Below are 15,001 nucleotides of genomic sequence, written 5' to 3'. Positions count from 1 at the left end.
CCACGGCTAGAGGCAGGAGAGGGATCCCGTCCGCGTCCATCCACCGCCCCCCGTGGGAAGGCAAGGCAAGGGAAGAGCAGCGAGCGTCGCAGGAGGCATCGGCCCCAGCTCCGGCTCCGCCCGCCGCCGCACCGTCCCCCATCCTCCCCCCGATCCGATCGCCGATCGCCGGCCCTCGCCTCGCCTCGCCTCGCCTCGTGGCAATATTTGGAACCCCTGTTACCGATCGCCTCATGCCGTACCACTGACCGATCCCACCCCCACCCCCACCCCTCTACCCCCGCCTCCGCCGCCGCCGTTCCCGCAGTCGCCTCCGCCTCTCGCCTGCTACCCCATCGAGGCTCTACCTCCCGATCGGACTAGGGTGCGGACGATGGCTAGCAGCGCCGACCCGCATGCGGCCGTTGCCGGGGCCGGGACGCCCCCGTCCGATAGCCCGGTCGGGGCGAAGAAGGCTAGGGCGGCGGCCGCCGTCTGGAAGCTCCCCGCGGGCGCGACGGTGCCCGTCGCGGTGGCTGTTGAAAACCCTATCATCGACGCGGACTCCTGGCCGGCGCTGCCCGGGCTGGTCTCTCCGCCGCCGCCGGCTGCGGGGCCAGCGGCCAAGGCGTCCCCTAAGGCCGCTTCTCCAGCTTCCACTGTGAGTTGATACCAGCGTTTGATATAGAGGGACCTTGAAAATTTGGTACCATTTGATCAGATTGGGTTTTACTGTTGTTGCAATGGTGTCAGGTGGCGGTGATGTCGCCGGCCTCTTTGGGCAATCCCGGCGCGCCGGATGCTAACCCTGGAAATGATGCTCCGGTGCGCAATCCTGTGGCCCGGCGTGCCCTGGTGATGCCTGTGGCGGATGGGCTGGAGAAGAGTGCCCCTGCACCAGAATCATCCCCTGTTTATGTGCCTAATAATGCCCGGAGCAACGGCGCAGATCCTCATCAGAATGGACGCTTTGGCTCCCACCCCCATGCCCGAGGTGGTGGCTATGGTGGGGGAAACAGGAGGGGTAATGGTGGAGGTGGTGGGCGACGTGGGGGTGAGCACCACGGGGGTTTTGATGGACAACGGCGCGGAGGTGGACGCAGAGATGGGCATGGACCAGTTCATCAGCAGCGTGGCCATCAGCCAACATACATTAGGGCTCCTCCTACTCTGGCTGTTGTAGCAGGAGCACCTCCGCCGCCGCCTCCATTTGTTAGCCCCGCTACTCAGACACCACCTTATGGGGCGCCTATGGGCTTCCCTGGTATGTTCTTGTGCATGTGGTTTATGAGATCATGGGCATGTGCCATTGTTATATTACATTAATTTGCTTGTTCTAAATAGCAGACATAGCACCGCATGTTTACTATTTTGCGGCACCCACCTCGGAAGGCATTCAAGGCCTGCCTTTTGTGCATCCAGCAAGCCCCCAAGCTGTTTTAATCGACCCTTTCCGAAAGGGTCTTCTGGAGCAGATAGAATATTATTTCAGGTAGTAGCTCGTCTACATTTTGGGAATCCTTTTTTTATAAAAACTGTGAAGATGCTCAGATCAATTTCTTGATCCATTGCAGTGATGCCAATCTGTGTAAGGACCTATACCTGCGGCAACGCATGGATGACCAAGGTTGGGTGCCATTATCCCTGATTGCTGGCTTTCCCCAAGTAAGTTTGCAGGCTTTATGAGTTGTTTTTTCAGCTAAAATCCACTCTGAATTTTTATTTTGTTTCTTAGTCAGCTGTTTAGTGAGCTTGTGGGCATGTTCTGTGTAATTACTTCCACCAATGAATTAGAGGGACTGCATGTAGTGGCATGGATCATTTAACTGAACAGCAAGATAGCCCTTACACAATTAATAAGAAACTGGATTATATTACTGATGTGGTTGATAAACATGGATGACACAGCTACATTGTCTTGTTGCATTCTAATCTCTTAGTAGTATCTGCTTTTAAGAAATCAGACTCCTTCACAGTTAGGATACTACTGTCAGTGTGGGCCGTTCACAAGTGCTAATGTCAGTGTGGGCCGTTCGCCATATGATTAGGATAGCAATATGTGTTCCCGGGGAGGGGGGGGGGTGGTATTGTATTTTTCGACACTTTTTGCTGTGGTATTCTTGTAGGGCTTAAGCTGACCATTGGTCAGGGAGCTGTTGACCAGGTTATGTATCACATTTACTGGAGTTGTGGGTTACTTGAAACAGGGGTCAGTAGCTCTGAGGCACATTTTTGTCAAGGTTCATAGCAAGTTGAGTCCATCCCTCCTGCGAGTACCTCCAATTTTTAGTGTACTCAGCTACATGTTTGTACAGGCTGTCTGATGCTGCACTTAACTACTTATACCTTATTGCTGTCATAGCTTTGTATGAACCAAGACACAAACCTGTTTCTTTTTCATAGGTTGAGCTGCTATAGATTTTTTATTTTGTATGGACCAAGTTCAGCCCGTGTGCATGTTCATTCTAGCTTAAGTGGATAAGGGCAGACCCTTGAATTGTTAAGTAATATTTTATTGTCGATGGTGTCATATGATATTTTTCTCTTTCTAAGTTGCTGGTTCCTTTTAAATGTTACAATATGTGCTGCATTAGTTGGGTATGTGCACAGGCACAATCGATTTTTTTTAGGATACCCCTGTCCAAGCTTTGACTGGGTTTTCTATAACTAACATAATACTTCTGATAATTATGGGAAACTCACTGAGTAGGCTGGTGCTACATATTTAATGAATGATAGTTATATTGTAACAAACTTAGCTGAGCTCACTTCAGAAGTTAGAGTGGCAAAGTATTGTACTATTTTCATAAGTGCAGAAGAAATATGGTTTGATTTCCCTTAGTTTTCGAAGGCTATTTTGCTTTTTTTTGGGGCACTTTGTATATCTGTCTTATGAGTAGCATGTGGTTCCTTTTTCAGCATGATTTCATCCGCCACAAAGCCTGGCAGTGAACTGGTAAATAAGGGGGTGACTGCTTGCAGTTGAGGGTTTGTCTTTAGGGTTTTGAACTTTTGATCATATGCTTCTGGGCTTCTGGGATGCACATTTCATTCTTTTTGTTCACCATAAAGCCCCTAGTAGGAATTTGTCAGGTATTTTTACTCTCTGGGAATAATTGGAACTTGTTTTTTTTGAATCAGAACAGATTGGATTTTTTTCCTTGAATGTGCAGGAGGGCTGCATATCATTTCATTAAAGAATAGAGTTCTTATGTACAAAATCCCCTAACCCAACACCATGAAACTTAGTACATATTGGGATAATGGAGTACATAAGGTTTATGCCTCTAGTGGCTGAATCACGCCACTGTCTAGCGTCCCTTCTCTGGAACTCTCTTGGTGCTACAGTTGAGAGAGGCGAAAAGGAGGCGATCTCGTTTCCGTGTGCTCCCACCGGCGAGGACGTCAGTCCTCTCCACATCCAATGGCCGTTTCGGCGTTGGATGTGAAGGGGATCAGTGCTTCTGTGCCGTGTGGTGTAGATTAGGTCCTAGTATATCTAGGTTTGGGTGTCCGGCGATGGTGGCGGCAACGCCATGGAATAAGGTCCTCTCGAGCTCTTCCCTATCTCAGTGGTGCTCCACTCCGGCGTTGTCGGCGAGTTCGAGGAGGTGGTGTCCGGTTCGCCGGCCTCTGTATCTGTGTGGTCTGCCGTCATGTCGTCTCGGTGAGGCGGCGGTGCTGCCGGCGCGCGCGCTATGTCAACCAGGCAGCGACAGTTGTGGGCTCTGCAGCTGGATGGATGGTGGATCGAGCTCGAGTTTCCCTCGGCCCGAGTTGAAGGCAAGCTTCGATACAAGGTCGGAGGTGCTTGGAGTGTAACCCTGGTCGACGATGGATTCAACTCGACCATGGTGATTGGTGTTGGGTGTCTTATGTGGCTCGTTTCAAAGCCTTCTGGCGATGGGGCTCCTCCAGATCTGGGTGGCGTCGGGTGTCCTCAGTGCCGGAGATGGCCGTCGGCGTTGTTCGCCGACGTTGTTGCCGTGCAAGAAGGCTAGAGACTATCTTGTGATTTCCATTTTTTCTAGGGGCTTCTTTGCATTTTTGGTGGGACAACTGTCTCTGTATTGTGTATGTTCGTATCTGTATGTGTCTGAGTCGTACGTTTTCCTTGTTTACTAATGCAGATGTGTTTTATTAAAAAAAAAGGTTTATGCCTTTGTTTCTGTTTTGTTTTTCTTCTGTGTGTAGCGTGCTTAGTCAATATTCATTGTAATGCACCAAATCCATTATAATATATCAAATGGGATATTATTAATCGAATATGGTGTCTTTGTGGAGTATAACAGTCGAATCAGATAACCTTTTCAAGAATATTCAGATAGATGTTTTGTACTTATGTTCTTTTATTTGTTATGAAGAGACGGTGTCACTCACCTACTTTTTTTTAACAGGTCCAGAAGATTACTAATAATATTCAGTTTATCTTGGAAACAGTCATGCTATCTAACGTTGTGGAAGTGCAGGTAATGTTTTCTTTGTGCTATTATTGTTATATGATTTCAAATAAAATTTCTTTTGGCCAAGAAACATATAGGTTAGTCACTAAACATATATGATTTCATAACATTGAACATTAATTATAGAAAAATTATGGTCAATATAATTTTCATTATCATATCTGTTAGCGTGAGATTTACCAGATATTTATTATTATTGATTCGGGCAAGTTTGTTAAGCAATCAAGATGTAGTTACTGGTTAGATCATGCCATAGACTTTAGCTTCTTGTCATAGACCTACAGCTTATTTACCTGACATGATATCTATAAACCAACAGTCTATATCATTTGATTGCTTGCTGAAGGGATGTTCTTTTCCTAGTATGACCATGGAAAATTTAGTATGAAATTGATTCTACATGGATCTACTGATTTTACAGATTTTTGTTGTTCCTTGAGTTATATTCTTTAGGTTATAGGTATATCTTCCGAATGGTTGAAAACAACTTATTTTTGAGTCAATATACTAGGCCATGGGACCAGCATCCAACAATCTCAACTCTTAAGGCCTTGTTTGGATGTTGTTGGATTCACTTCAATCCATGTGTGTTGGTGTGGATTGGGGTGGAATTTAGTTCAAGTTCCACTCCAATCCACCTCAACACATGTGGATTGATGTAAATCCAACTACATCCAAACAAGGCCTAAGTGGTTTGTGTGTTTATCCAGTGTCCAGTAAAGTGATTGAAAGATAAGTTGTTTTCAAACACTTGAAAGATAGGAAGTCTCTTGATTACTTCTTGTGATTGAAAGAGTTTTTGGGTGGAAGTCTTGCCATCGATAATTCTCATTAGTTGATTAAAAAAAATATGAGTACCAAACTGGAAAAGTGAGCCTTGCATTTGCATGTACAATTAGCATTAGGATAACTAAAATTGAGTCTATCCGTAATGATCACAAGCCCCTAGCAGATGAGAGCATTAGGTACTACCATACTAGCAACTTATTGCCTCTTATAAAAGTGTAGTGACTTAGCAATATAGTTAGCTCAACAAAGTGCAATTTTTTTGTTTACCTGATGCTCCACTTGGTTAACACATATTAGATAATCTTATGTATTCTCTTTTTTTTGCCTTGTAATAATATACTAATGCATAGCCTAAAATTAGGAACTATTATATTCCCTTTGACCCTTCTCACTTAAAGGATCTTTTCCTTTATGCTTAAACAGGGTGACAAACTGCGAAGGCGTGGAGCATGGGAGAATTGGCTGCTTCCAAAACAAAATTATTCTGCTGGGAGTTCTTCTGGTTCGTTGTCCCCTGTGACATCCAACATTGATTCTCTGGCATCTCAGTTTCGTTCTGTTGGATTTGAGGGGGCAACATACCATGCCAACATGCCAGGAATGCATGGTGAAGCTCTCCTGACAAGATCAGCAACTTCAGTTAGTCTAGGTTATCATGCATCAACCTTCGGTGGCCTACAGAGCAATGGGAGTGGACCTCTTTTTGGGCCGAAGTCTGCAAGAAATTTACTGAGGAGCGATACCTTTTGAGGCTATATATTCAAGAAATATGAAGTATAATGGCAGGCCGAGTTTTCACAGTAACGGCCTGCACACCTTATCTCTTGTGAGGTGAAAGATCAGTTGGTAAAAAAAACAAAAAAAGGGCAAAAGCATAATACCAAAAAAAAAGAGATAGGCATACACAAAGAACTGAAAAAAACGAAAAAAAAAAGAAAATACAAAAATAAAAATAAAAAGGGCATGACAGCTTTTGTGCTGGTACTCCTGTCCTTTGTGTCATGTGAACCTAGTAGGTTTGTTTTCGAATGCTAGCAGTTTGATGGCTGTTTTGTGTAAACCGAGTTATTAAATTGTCATGGATGGTATCGTTCGGAAACTGTTGAGTGGTCGAAGTTATATAAAAGTACATGACATTATTATTAGTTCTGCTGCTCTCTGCTGATTGTGCGATGGCGATTTAACCTGCGTTTCTGATTTTGTTGGTTATATCTTTTCTTAAATCATAACAGTGGTAAGCAGCTTGCCCGTGGGAGTTGTGATAAAACCTCATGTTTTTTAGTGGTTCTTGGTCGTCTGTTTTACGGCTGCTATGAGAAATCATCCAGTTGTGTACAGATTTGCATTGGAAATTTATGGTAGCTTTCGCTGTACTAGTTGAAATGAAATTGCTAGCTGTGCACTGTAACTTTTGTGGTAGGCGTTTTATAAAGCCAGCCCATACCTTTGCATGTTTAAGTAGTCTATCTGCGTCCGTTTGCTTGTAAATATTGAGTATTTTCTCTATTCGATACATCTATTTTGCTATAAATTTAGTTAAATAATGTCTAGATACATAGAAAATGGATGAAAAAAAGAGCCAAAATAACTTATATAATTTAGGACGCATGGAGTAGTTTAATAATGGATAGCGAAGTAGCATGAGAATCACAGGAGTAATAAGTGCAACGTTGTAATGACCTCATCCCATGACAGTGAAACAGCCTCCAAAACTGCTATAGGGTCTCGTGGTCAAGTGGAAGAACCCTTGATCCTTTGTGTGTGTCAGTAGGAAACTAGCAACAGAGAATGATGAGCAATGGGAGTCTAGTTCCAAACAACAAAACTAAAGCCATTCAACTTTAGTAGTAATTTACATTTGCACAAAACTGTATCAGATCAACAGAGAGGAAGTTAGGGAACATTCGAGGACGTACACAAGCACGGTGTGTGTGACTGTGTTGTCACTGTTGTGTGTACCTCTCCTTGTGCTAGTGCTACAGTGCTTATATGAGACGCGGCAGGGCAGCACATTCACATGACGGCGCAGGAGTTTGGGTTGTCGTCGCTGAAGGCGGTGGTGTACCTCTCCTCCATGGAGGCGGCCCTGACGAGCGGCGCGGCGTCGGGGTCGTCGAGCACGTTGCGGACGTACCCGGGCGGCGCCTTCTTGTCGTAGGCGCCCGGGGCGTAGGGGTGCGGCACCACCTCGTACGGCACGTAGGGCCACGGCTTGGCCTCCTTCCCGGCGCGCCGCCGCAGCCGCTCCACCACCTCCGGCGCCTCCACGTACCCGGACACCGACACCTTGTTCTGCTTCGGGTCCACCTCCACGCTGCTCACGCCTCTCATGTCCTCCACTGCCTTCCTCACCCTGCGCTCGCACCCCTCGCAGTCCATCCGCACCAACAGCTCCACCGTCTGGAACTCCCTGCGCTTCTTCTTGCCGAGGACTTTGGCCGGCAGAAGGCAGAGTTCGGCGATGAGGTCGTCGACGCGAAGCATTCCGTTCCGATCGACCGTGCTGCCGACGTGCCGTGCCTGGTGGATCCGATGTACCTGCGCTTGGCCAACGAAGAGGTCTCTGGCGGTCGCGGTTGTTTGGTTTGGCTTTCCGAGACGGGGTACCTGCTCATGTCTGAATGCGCGGCCGTTGCGTTATATATAACGACGGAGATGGCATGGCCCGTCGGATAGCTTGAGATGCTTCCCGCGCATCGGAGGCGAGGCGAGGGGATATTTCTGGAGCTCGAGGCCGCCACCCGCCAGCATCTTTTCTGATCGAAGTTCATGGTTTATTGCTGTCATGTCCAACGGTCGAAGTCTGAATCATTTCTGATCCTGATTGCAGGGTCAAGAGGTTCTAGGAGTAGCAGCATCTGCTGTTTATTTCAGCGCGGGGCAGCTTCTACCGTCACTCTCTTTCTTTGGCCTTGTTTAGTTCACCTGAAAACCAAAAAGTTTTCAAGATTCTCCGTCACATCAAATCTTGTGGCACATGCATGAAACATTAAATATAAACAAAAATAAAAACTAATTACACAGTTTAGCTGTAAATCACGAGACGAATCTTTTGATACTAGTTAGTCTATGATTGGATTGTATTTGTCACAAACAAACGAAAGTGCTACAGTACCGAAAAATTTTCACTTTTCGGAACAACAAGGCCTTTTTCTTCCAACACAAGTCCTTTCAGCCCGTTTGGAACACGAGAAATCTTCCGCTTTTCTGTATTCTTTTATAAAATTCAACTGATTTCAGTGCAATTTCTGTACTCTACATCTGTACATTTTTCTACAAAATTCTAAATGGACGCCCGTCTTTGTTTGTGTAGTCGTATCAGTTTGAAACCAAGCAGGCAAGCAAGCCCCCCTTTCTTGCTCGACTGCTTTCGACAATCCAGTGGCTGCAGGACAAATCATGTGAAAGAAAAAGAGCAGCCCAGGATTGGCTGCAGGGCCCCCTCATCCTTTTTAGAGAGGCATCTGGATCCCTCTAAACTCTTCTAAACCACACGCGACGTGATTAGTATTAGTAGTAAAGGATAATGAATTGGGACCCTGGTCAGTTGCTTTTGCCGGCGACCCAAGGTCGCTATTCTCCGCATCTCGCGAATCTTCTGTACTTTTTTGACTAGGATTTCTGTTCCACTAAATCCTGTCCGGAAGATATGGAGCAGCGCAAAACCTTCTCCGATTGCTAGCGGTGACTGCATCTGCGGCTGAAGCAGATGCTACAGAACTGTAGGGCTTTACCAAACAGTTAACAGTCCGTCCGCTCCTCATATGCAGTAACACCGCACAGTGATACCCTTCTATAGGGGAAAAAATGCAGATGACACAGGGCAAAAAATCAGTGTGAAGTGAGCAGGTGCCAGGTGAAGTTAGAGCAGTATACATGTAGTCTCACAAACAATAACCATCTATTATCAAACTAATTGCCAACAATGCTCTTACAGAAAAACAATACCGCCGAGTAAACACACGTAGTAGCTAACATCATCAGTACAGGCTGAAACCAAAGAACTGCCCAACCAGAAGAGCTAGACCCATGCCTATAGCCACAAGCGAAGCAGCCCAGGTCAGTTTCTCTGTTATCCTGGGAACCTTCTCTTTCAGGGCCTCGCTACAAGAACCTACAAAAGCAGTGTAACTCCCCATCGAAAACACGGTGCCGACCAGGAACATGACGAGGAAGGCCGCGCCGGCAAAGCGCGACGGAAGAGCCAAAGCCGGGAGAACCATCAGCAGCGCATCCGGTTGGAGACCATGGACGACTCCGGTGGCAAATGTCGCAAAACCGACTTTCTTCTTCCGGGGAGTTGAAGGGGACTGCAAAGGGTCATTGCTGCTCATGTTGGCATCGATGCCCTCCAGCACTAGTGAGGATTCTTGAACCTCCGAAGCTTCCCGTACACCCATGGCTCCTATGATCAGAAGGGTCAGGCCTACAACTCTTGTTCCCCATGCACGGAAAACCTCAATGTGCAATCGATCCTTGAGTAACAAGAAGAGCAGGCCAAAAATGACTTGCCCTGCATCATGACCACAGCCCCAAAGGGCGCCAACCAGTCCACTTTCAATTCTGGATCTCCCAATTGACAGCGGCGCCAAGGCAACTAGATGGTCTGGCCCAGACAAGGTATGTAAGCACCCAGCTAAAAAACCAGCCCAACCACTGCTTAGTATCTCTGTCGTGAAGAGTCTTCCACCAGTTTTGGCAACTGGTTGCATCGATGCATAGGCAGGAAGGCCAGAGTGCAGGGAGCTAGTAACAAGTGTCATCAATAGGAAAAGGGCAGCAGTGGAAGCCTGTAATACAGAAAGTTTAACACATCAGAACAGGACGGAAATAAAGATCAGCAACAAATTTCAAAACTAATGACCAATGTCATTAGCTGGTACATGACAAGATTCTATCGCGCGAGCAGAGCATAGTAAACCACAAACCAAGCAAAACATACCAACATGTGACGGAAATAATTTAATCTCACAGTATACAACTTGATAAAGCATACAGTGATACCTATGATGTGCGAAGTTCTTATAAATTATGAACCTGTGAGTAGCACCAGTTACTATCCTTGGTACTCTTTATAAATAGATGTGTTATACTTACATACTCAAATTGCTCTCCAATTTCATACACAAGTTATTACGAGCATATATGTTTATGTGCATTGAGCTTTTTAAAGAAAAATCAGTTCCCGATGCATGTCAGTACCAGAACTTATCATCAGTTAATTCCATCCAAACGGTTTTAAATCACCAAGACAATATCCAGAGCAGGCAGATGATAAATGTGAATAAGAAAGCTAACATGATTATCTGTGATCAACACATACACACACATTAAAATTGAAATCACCTTGAGTAAAAGAAAGCGTCATATTATTTGAAACAGGAAATGGTGTGATAAACAGCAAATGCCTTCAATTATCACACTTTATCATTCATTTAGGAGAAGAACACTGACTATGCAGCTTGTTTTGAGCATTAAACATATATGTGAACAATTCAAGTACACTCCCCAGGAAATATCTACAAAGTATTATAATGAAAAAAAGCAATTCACCCAACAGAACACAGAAAGCAAGCTCAGCACCTTATCAAGATGCATTGACATAAACATTCAACACCAAAATACAACATCTCAACTGAAAACTGCACGGTTTCACATCACATTTGAATTTGAATTCACTCAATTACAGGACCAATACTCCTATGACCACGAGCGCTTTGGGAGTCCTTGCAAAGGAATCTGGGCTTGGATTGTCAGTAAACCATACAGCAAACTTTGTCCAGACTTCTCAGAACAAACTCAGAGCTGCCAGTTCCATAAAGTACTATAATTTCGAAATGAAACTGTACTACATTGAAGCACAGCACTACTGCCAATCCAAAGCTGTAGATCTATATGGTATCTAACTTCAGATGTATTCCCAGAACAATGTAAAGTTACATTTTATTTCAATAATATCATGTGCATTTGAGCATAGAGCAGTAGAGTACAAGGCGTGTGAATGAAGAACAGGTCTTGCATGTCATTCCCTCATCTTATCTAATAAAATTAAGTTCTCTCCTTACATTAGCAGTTACAGCAGCCGAAATGATAAATTTTGGTCTTTGTAGGAAGCAAACAACTTCCATTACGGGACCCTAAAGTATCCTAGAATATTTTCGTATTCCTATGCAAACTACTTTCATTATGGGACCCTAAAGTATCCTAGAACATTTTCGTATTCCTATTTTCGTATGCCCAGCACTCGGCACGCTCCCTATTCCTGGTCCCGGAAAGTAGCATAGCAGACATGACTTGCTTACACAGCTGACAGCACACTCAAATGACTCTCAATTACGCCAACCTCCAGCAGTATGGTATCTTGGCAGTACCCTATTTTACATAGACCTAGATATTGCAATCTTAGACGTGGAGACAAAAAAAAAGGAAGAAAATAATCCTATCACCTTTGGGAGCAGACTCCCGAGCAGCTTCGACGGGCTGCCGACAGCAGCCGGCGGCGTCGGCGGCGGGTCGCTCCGCGCCTCCTCCGGTGCGGCAGAGAGAGCCTCGTGGCGCAGCGGCGACGCCAGCGCGATCGCGCCGGGCCGCGTGGGCGGGCAGCGCAGCCGGGGCCATGCCGCGGCGGCGGGGAGGCGCCTGGAGGGGAGTAAAAGGGGTCCCCGGATCCGGGTCTGGGACGGGGACGGGGAGGAGGTGGGCGTGGAGATGAGCCGCTCCATGGAAGACGACGGACGAGAAGATTAGAGATGGAGGGAGAGAGGAGCCGGGAGAGGGAGACCGGGGAGGATGGAACGGAATGGATTGCAAGTGCAGCAGCTCCTCTCTGTTTGGACTCGGCGAGGATGCGGTGGCGGCTCGGCAACGGGAGCTCCTCGCAATCGCAACAACAACAACGGGGCTGGGCAGGGCAGTCCACCCCCGCCCGGACGGGGTTCGTTGGATAGATAGCTTGGTTTCACGCGACACGGCACGGCACGGCACGGCGGCTGCGCCGATTTGAGTGCGGTGGTTGGGGTTGGCCGGGGCTGCGTCGCGTGCAGTCAGAACTCAGAAGGGTGGTGGGCTGGTGGCGGTGCGGCGCGCACGTTGCTCCTTGACCGTATTTTAGTCGTGGCGCACTGTTGTACCACGACGGGTGTTTTTTATGTGACTCGGTCCACAGAAACGAATGTATTGGTTCCGGTAGTAAAAATTCCGGACTACCAAGACTACTATAGATTTTTATGGATCCTCAAAAGATCACGGAAATTGATATTTACCATAGGGATAGAATAAAAATTAAAGTTATAACATATTTACGTCTAACTATTTATGTGCTTTGCAATAGAATGAAACAGAATCTATCAAAATTATATTTTAGTTCAGGCTTAATAATAAATTATCGTATTGTTGCCGACATTTAGTATTCGCAACAAAAAATCACAATATTATTATAAAAATAGGTTAAATGACAACTTTTTATACTGTCCACTTAAAACGTTTAGGCCAGTCTCAGTGGAGAGTTTCATAGCGTTGTTTCCAAGATTGCCATGTCATGTGAGATGAAATGAAACTTGAATGAAACACACATTCTTAATGGAGAGTTTCATTCCATGGTTTCATAGTCATTTAATTTCAAGATTCATAGAGAGTTGGTAATAGTGACAAGAGAGTTTCATCTAGATAAAACTCATTTGTTCTCTCTCTTCTCTAAATACGCTGTCATGTCATTCAAAATGTCTATGTGACAGCCTATTTAATGTGAATAAAACTCACTTGAAACTCCCACTAACCGTGAAACTCAGATAAAACTTCCAATAACCGAACTTTAAAAATTAGACAAGCTAAACAAGGCCTAATGGCTTATCTGTAAGATCCGAGGCCTCCCCATGTCTTGCCGCAATTGTCATCGCTGAGAACGATGCATGTCAATATAGTAAGGGCACTCACAATGCAGACTCTATCATGGAGTTAAAGTTATTTATTACCTCGAACAATGTGGACTTGGAGTCTAAATAAGACTTGGAGTCTTATTTTTTCTACTTCTTTCTTCAATAAATATGCTGCCACATCACCAAAATACCATAAATAATATGTAATTAAGTGTCTTGGACTCTGTGATAGAGTCTTGCATTGTGAGTGCCCTAAGGGCACTCATAATGCAGACTCTATTATAGAGTCTAAAGTTATTTATTACCTCGAACAATGTGGACTTAGAGTCCAAATAAGACTTAGAGTCTTATTTTTCTACCTCTTTCTTCAATAAATATGTTGTCACATTAGCAAAATACCATAAAATAATATTTTATTAATTGTTTTGGACTTTGTGATAGAGTTTGCATTGTGAGTGCCCTAAGAGCCTAACTTGCACTTTTTTCAAAAAAACTTCACTCAGTGACATATTTTACCACCATCCTGTTTTTTATTATTTAGTTATTCCCACAGGCTCCATGTCAGCTACTCTATCCGAATATAAATATAAATATTGAGTATGAAATATACTTTTATAATATACTTATTTGCAAATATAAATACTGATATTATTTGATATATTTTTAGTTAAAATTTAAAAGTTTGACTTCTCAGGAAGCGAGACGTGTATTTATTTGTGGACGGATAGAGTAGCTATTAGAAAAGGTTGTTAAGGACGCCCTTACGAGTCATGAATCATGATCAGAAGGCGCAAGAGGGTTTTGACTAGGACCACCGCTAAGCACAACTTATATTCATGTTTAATTCCCGGTGATTCATGATATATAGGGAATAAATATTTGGCTTGGCTTGGCTTTGCACCGCAATTTAATTTTGGTGTCCAAGGGAGCGCTACAAGTTACTTCATCCGTCTCTGAATAAACAAATTTTCATCCAAACTTCCATATGCTTTACTGAATATGTAGAAAAAGGTACAAATATTTGTAACATCAAATGAACATCTTACGAAAAAAGATAGTTTATGCTATATCTAATCTAATGGTACTAATTTAGTATCATAAATCTTTGGCACGCTTTTTTTCTTCCATTTTGATCCAATAACATTTTATTTTTTCTTTAAGATAAGATGAAAATTCTAATTTTTTTCTACTCAATGAAACGTGGCCAGTCAAGTGTCCGTGCCATTGAGCACACTTGTTGTGCGACAGCCAATAATGGTAGCAAGCCAAATACAGTATATTGTAAAACCAAATGGACCGCAATATTCTCAAGCCCAGCGGGCAGCCTAGAATATGCGGTTGGGCTTTGTTTTTTTTTTTTTGTTTTTGGCGTGGGAGCCCGTGGGGTAGTCCGTGCCTGCGGTGGCGGGGGTTCGGGGAGGAGGGAGTGGTCTGGGCTGGGCCGTTCAAAGTCCGAACGGTTCACATTGTCCCCCTGGCTGTTGCCTGTTGGCTGTTGCGGGGGTTCGGGGAGGAGGGAGGTGTTGTTCTCGTTGTAGTCCCGGCCTCCCCCGCCTGCCGTTCGACGGTTTGAGAGCGTCCGGTGTGTGAAGCTGACTGGAAACAGAAATAGACACGCGATCAGAGCCAGTAGCACCACCATGCTCGCCCGCAGTGACTGTGAACTACTGTACGTCGTGACTCGTGAGGTTGCACTAAGGCCCGGGGTACACGAACTAGCGCATGGCAAATGCACCGTGGGAGTGGAGGGACCGACCCAAACATGAAACATCCATCCCAGGACGTGCCAAGTGCCATGCCATGGGATGCGTGTGTTGTGGATGGGCACCAGCACCACTCAAGGGCACCGGAGGAGGAAGAAGGGGCCCACCGCAACAGTGGCGGACGCATGTCCAC

General features: G+C 45.2%; 3 protein-coding genes across 4 annotated transcripts; 1 reads left to right on the top strand and 2 right to left on the bottom strand.

Annotated features, from left to right (window-relative positions):
- Window positions 1-6,381, top strand: LOC8085462 (la-related protein 1B). 2 transcript variants are annotated; one of them, XM_021449981.1, is made up of 6 exons: window positions 1-640; window positions 733-1,243; window positions 1,324-1,471; window positions 1,554-1,644; window positions 4,377-4,448; window positions 5,655-6,381. In XM_021449981.1, the coding sequence occupies exons 1-6, from the start codon at window positions 374-376 to the stop codon at window positions 5,979-5,981; spliced, it is 1,416 nt and encodes a 471-aa protein (XP_021305656.1). In that variant the 5' UTR covers window positions 1-373; the 3' UTR covers window positions 5,982-6,381. The 2 variants fall into 2 exon arrangements, with proteins under 2 accessions (XP_021305656.1, XP_002468481.1); XM_002468436.2 differs by having other exon boundaries at window positions 3-640; window positions 1,327-1,471.
- LOC8085461 (heavy metal-associated isoprenylated plant protein 27) lies at window positions 6,434-8,180 on the bottom strand. Its single transcript, XM_021449991.1, has one exon. The coding sequence runs from the start codon at window positions 7,713-7,715 to the stop codon at window positions 7,245-7,247; it is 471 nt and encodes a 156-aa protein (XP_021305666.1). The 5' UTR covers window positions 7,716-8,180; the 3' UTR covers window positions 6,434-7,244.
- Window positions 9,067-12,209, bottom strand: LOC8080534. Its single transcript, XM_002465790.2, has 2 exons — window positions 11,678-12,209; window positions 9,067-10,021 (listed from the first exon to the last, which is right to left on the bottom strand). Exons 1-2 carry the CDS (start codon window positions 11,951-11,953, stop codon window positions 9,212-9,214), a joined length of 1,086 nt encoding a protein of 361 aa, XP_002465835.1. The 5' UTR covers window positions 11,954-12,209; the 3' UTR covers window positions 9,067-9,211.

Source organism: Sorghum bicolor, chromosome 1, assembly GCF_000003195.3.
Source record: "Sorghum bicolor cultivar BTx623 chromosome 1, Sorghum_bicolor_NCBIv3, whole genome shotgun sequence".
In the NCBI taxonomy this organism is placed as follows: Eukaryota; Viridiplantae; Streptophyta; class Magnoliopsida; order Poales; family Poaceae; genus Sorghum; species Sorghum bicolor.
Note: the sequence above shows the minus strand (reverse complement) of the source record. Positions and strands in the feature narration are given on the sequence as shown.

What these genes read in the sequence shown, in the direction of transcription:
- LOC8085462 (XM_021449981.1), top strand. Translation starts at nt 374, where the DNA reads ATGGCTAGCAGCGCCGACCCGCATGCGGCCGTTGCCGGGGCCGGGACG. An exon ending in GGCGCCTATGGGCTTCCCTG is followed by an intron (nt 1,244 to 1,323) that starts GTATGTTCTTGT and finishes TGTTCTAAATAG; the next exon opens with CAGACATAGCACCGCATGTT. An exon ending in CAGATAGAATATTATTTCAG is followed by an intron (nt 1,472 to 1,553) that starts GTAGTAGCTCGT and finishes GATCCATTGCAG; the next exon opens with TGATGCCAATCTGTGTAAGG.
- LOC8085461 (XM_021449991.1), bottom strand. Translation starts at nt 7,715, where the DNA reads ATGCTTCGCGTCGACGACCTCATCGCCGAACTCTGCCTTCTGCCGGCC.
- LOC8080534 (XM_002465790.2), bottom strand. Translation starts at nt 11,953, where the DNA reads ATGGAGCGGCTCATCTCCACGCCCACCTCCTCCCCGTCCCCGTCCCAG. An exon ending in TCGGGAGTCTGCTCCCAAAG is followed by an intron (nt 10,022 to 11,677) that starts GTGATAGGATTA and finishes TCTGTATTACAG; the next exon opens with GCTTCCACTGCTGCCCTTTT.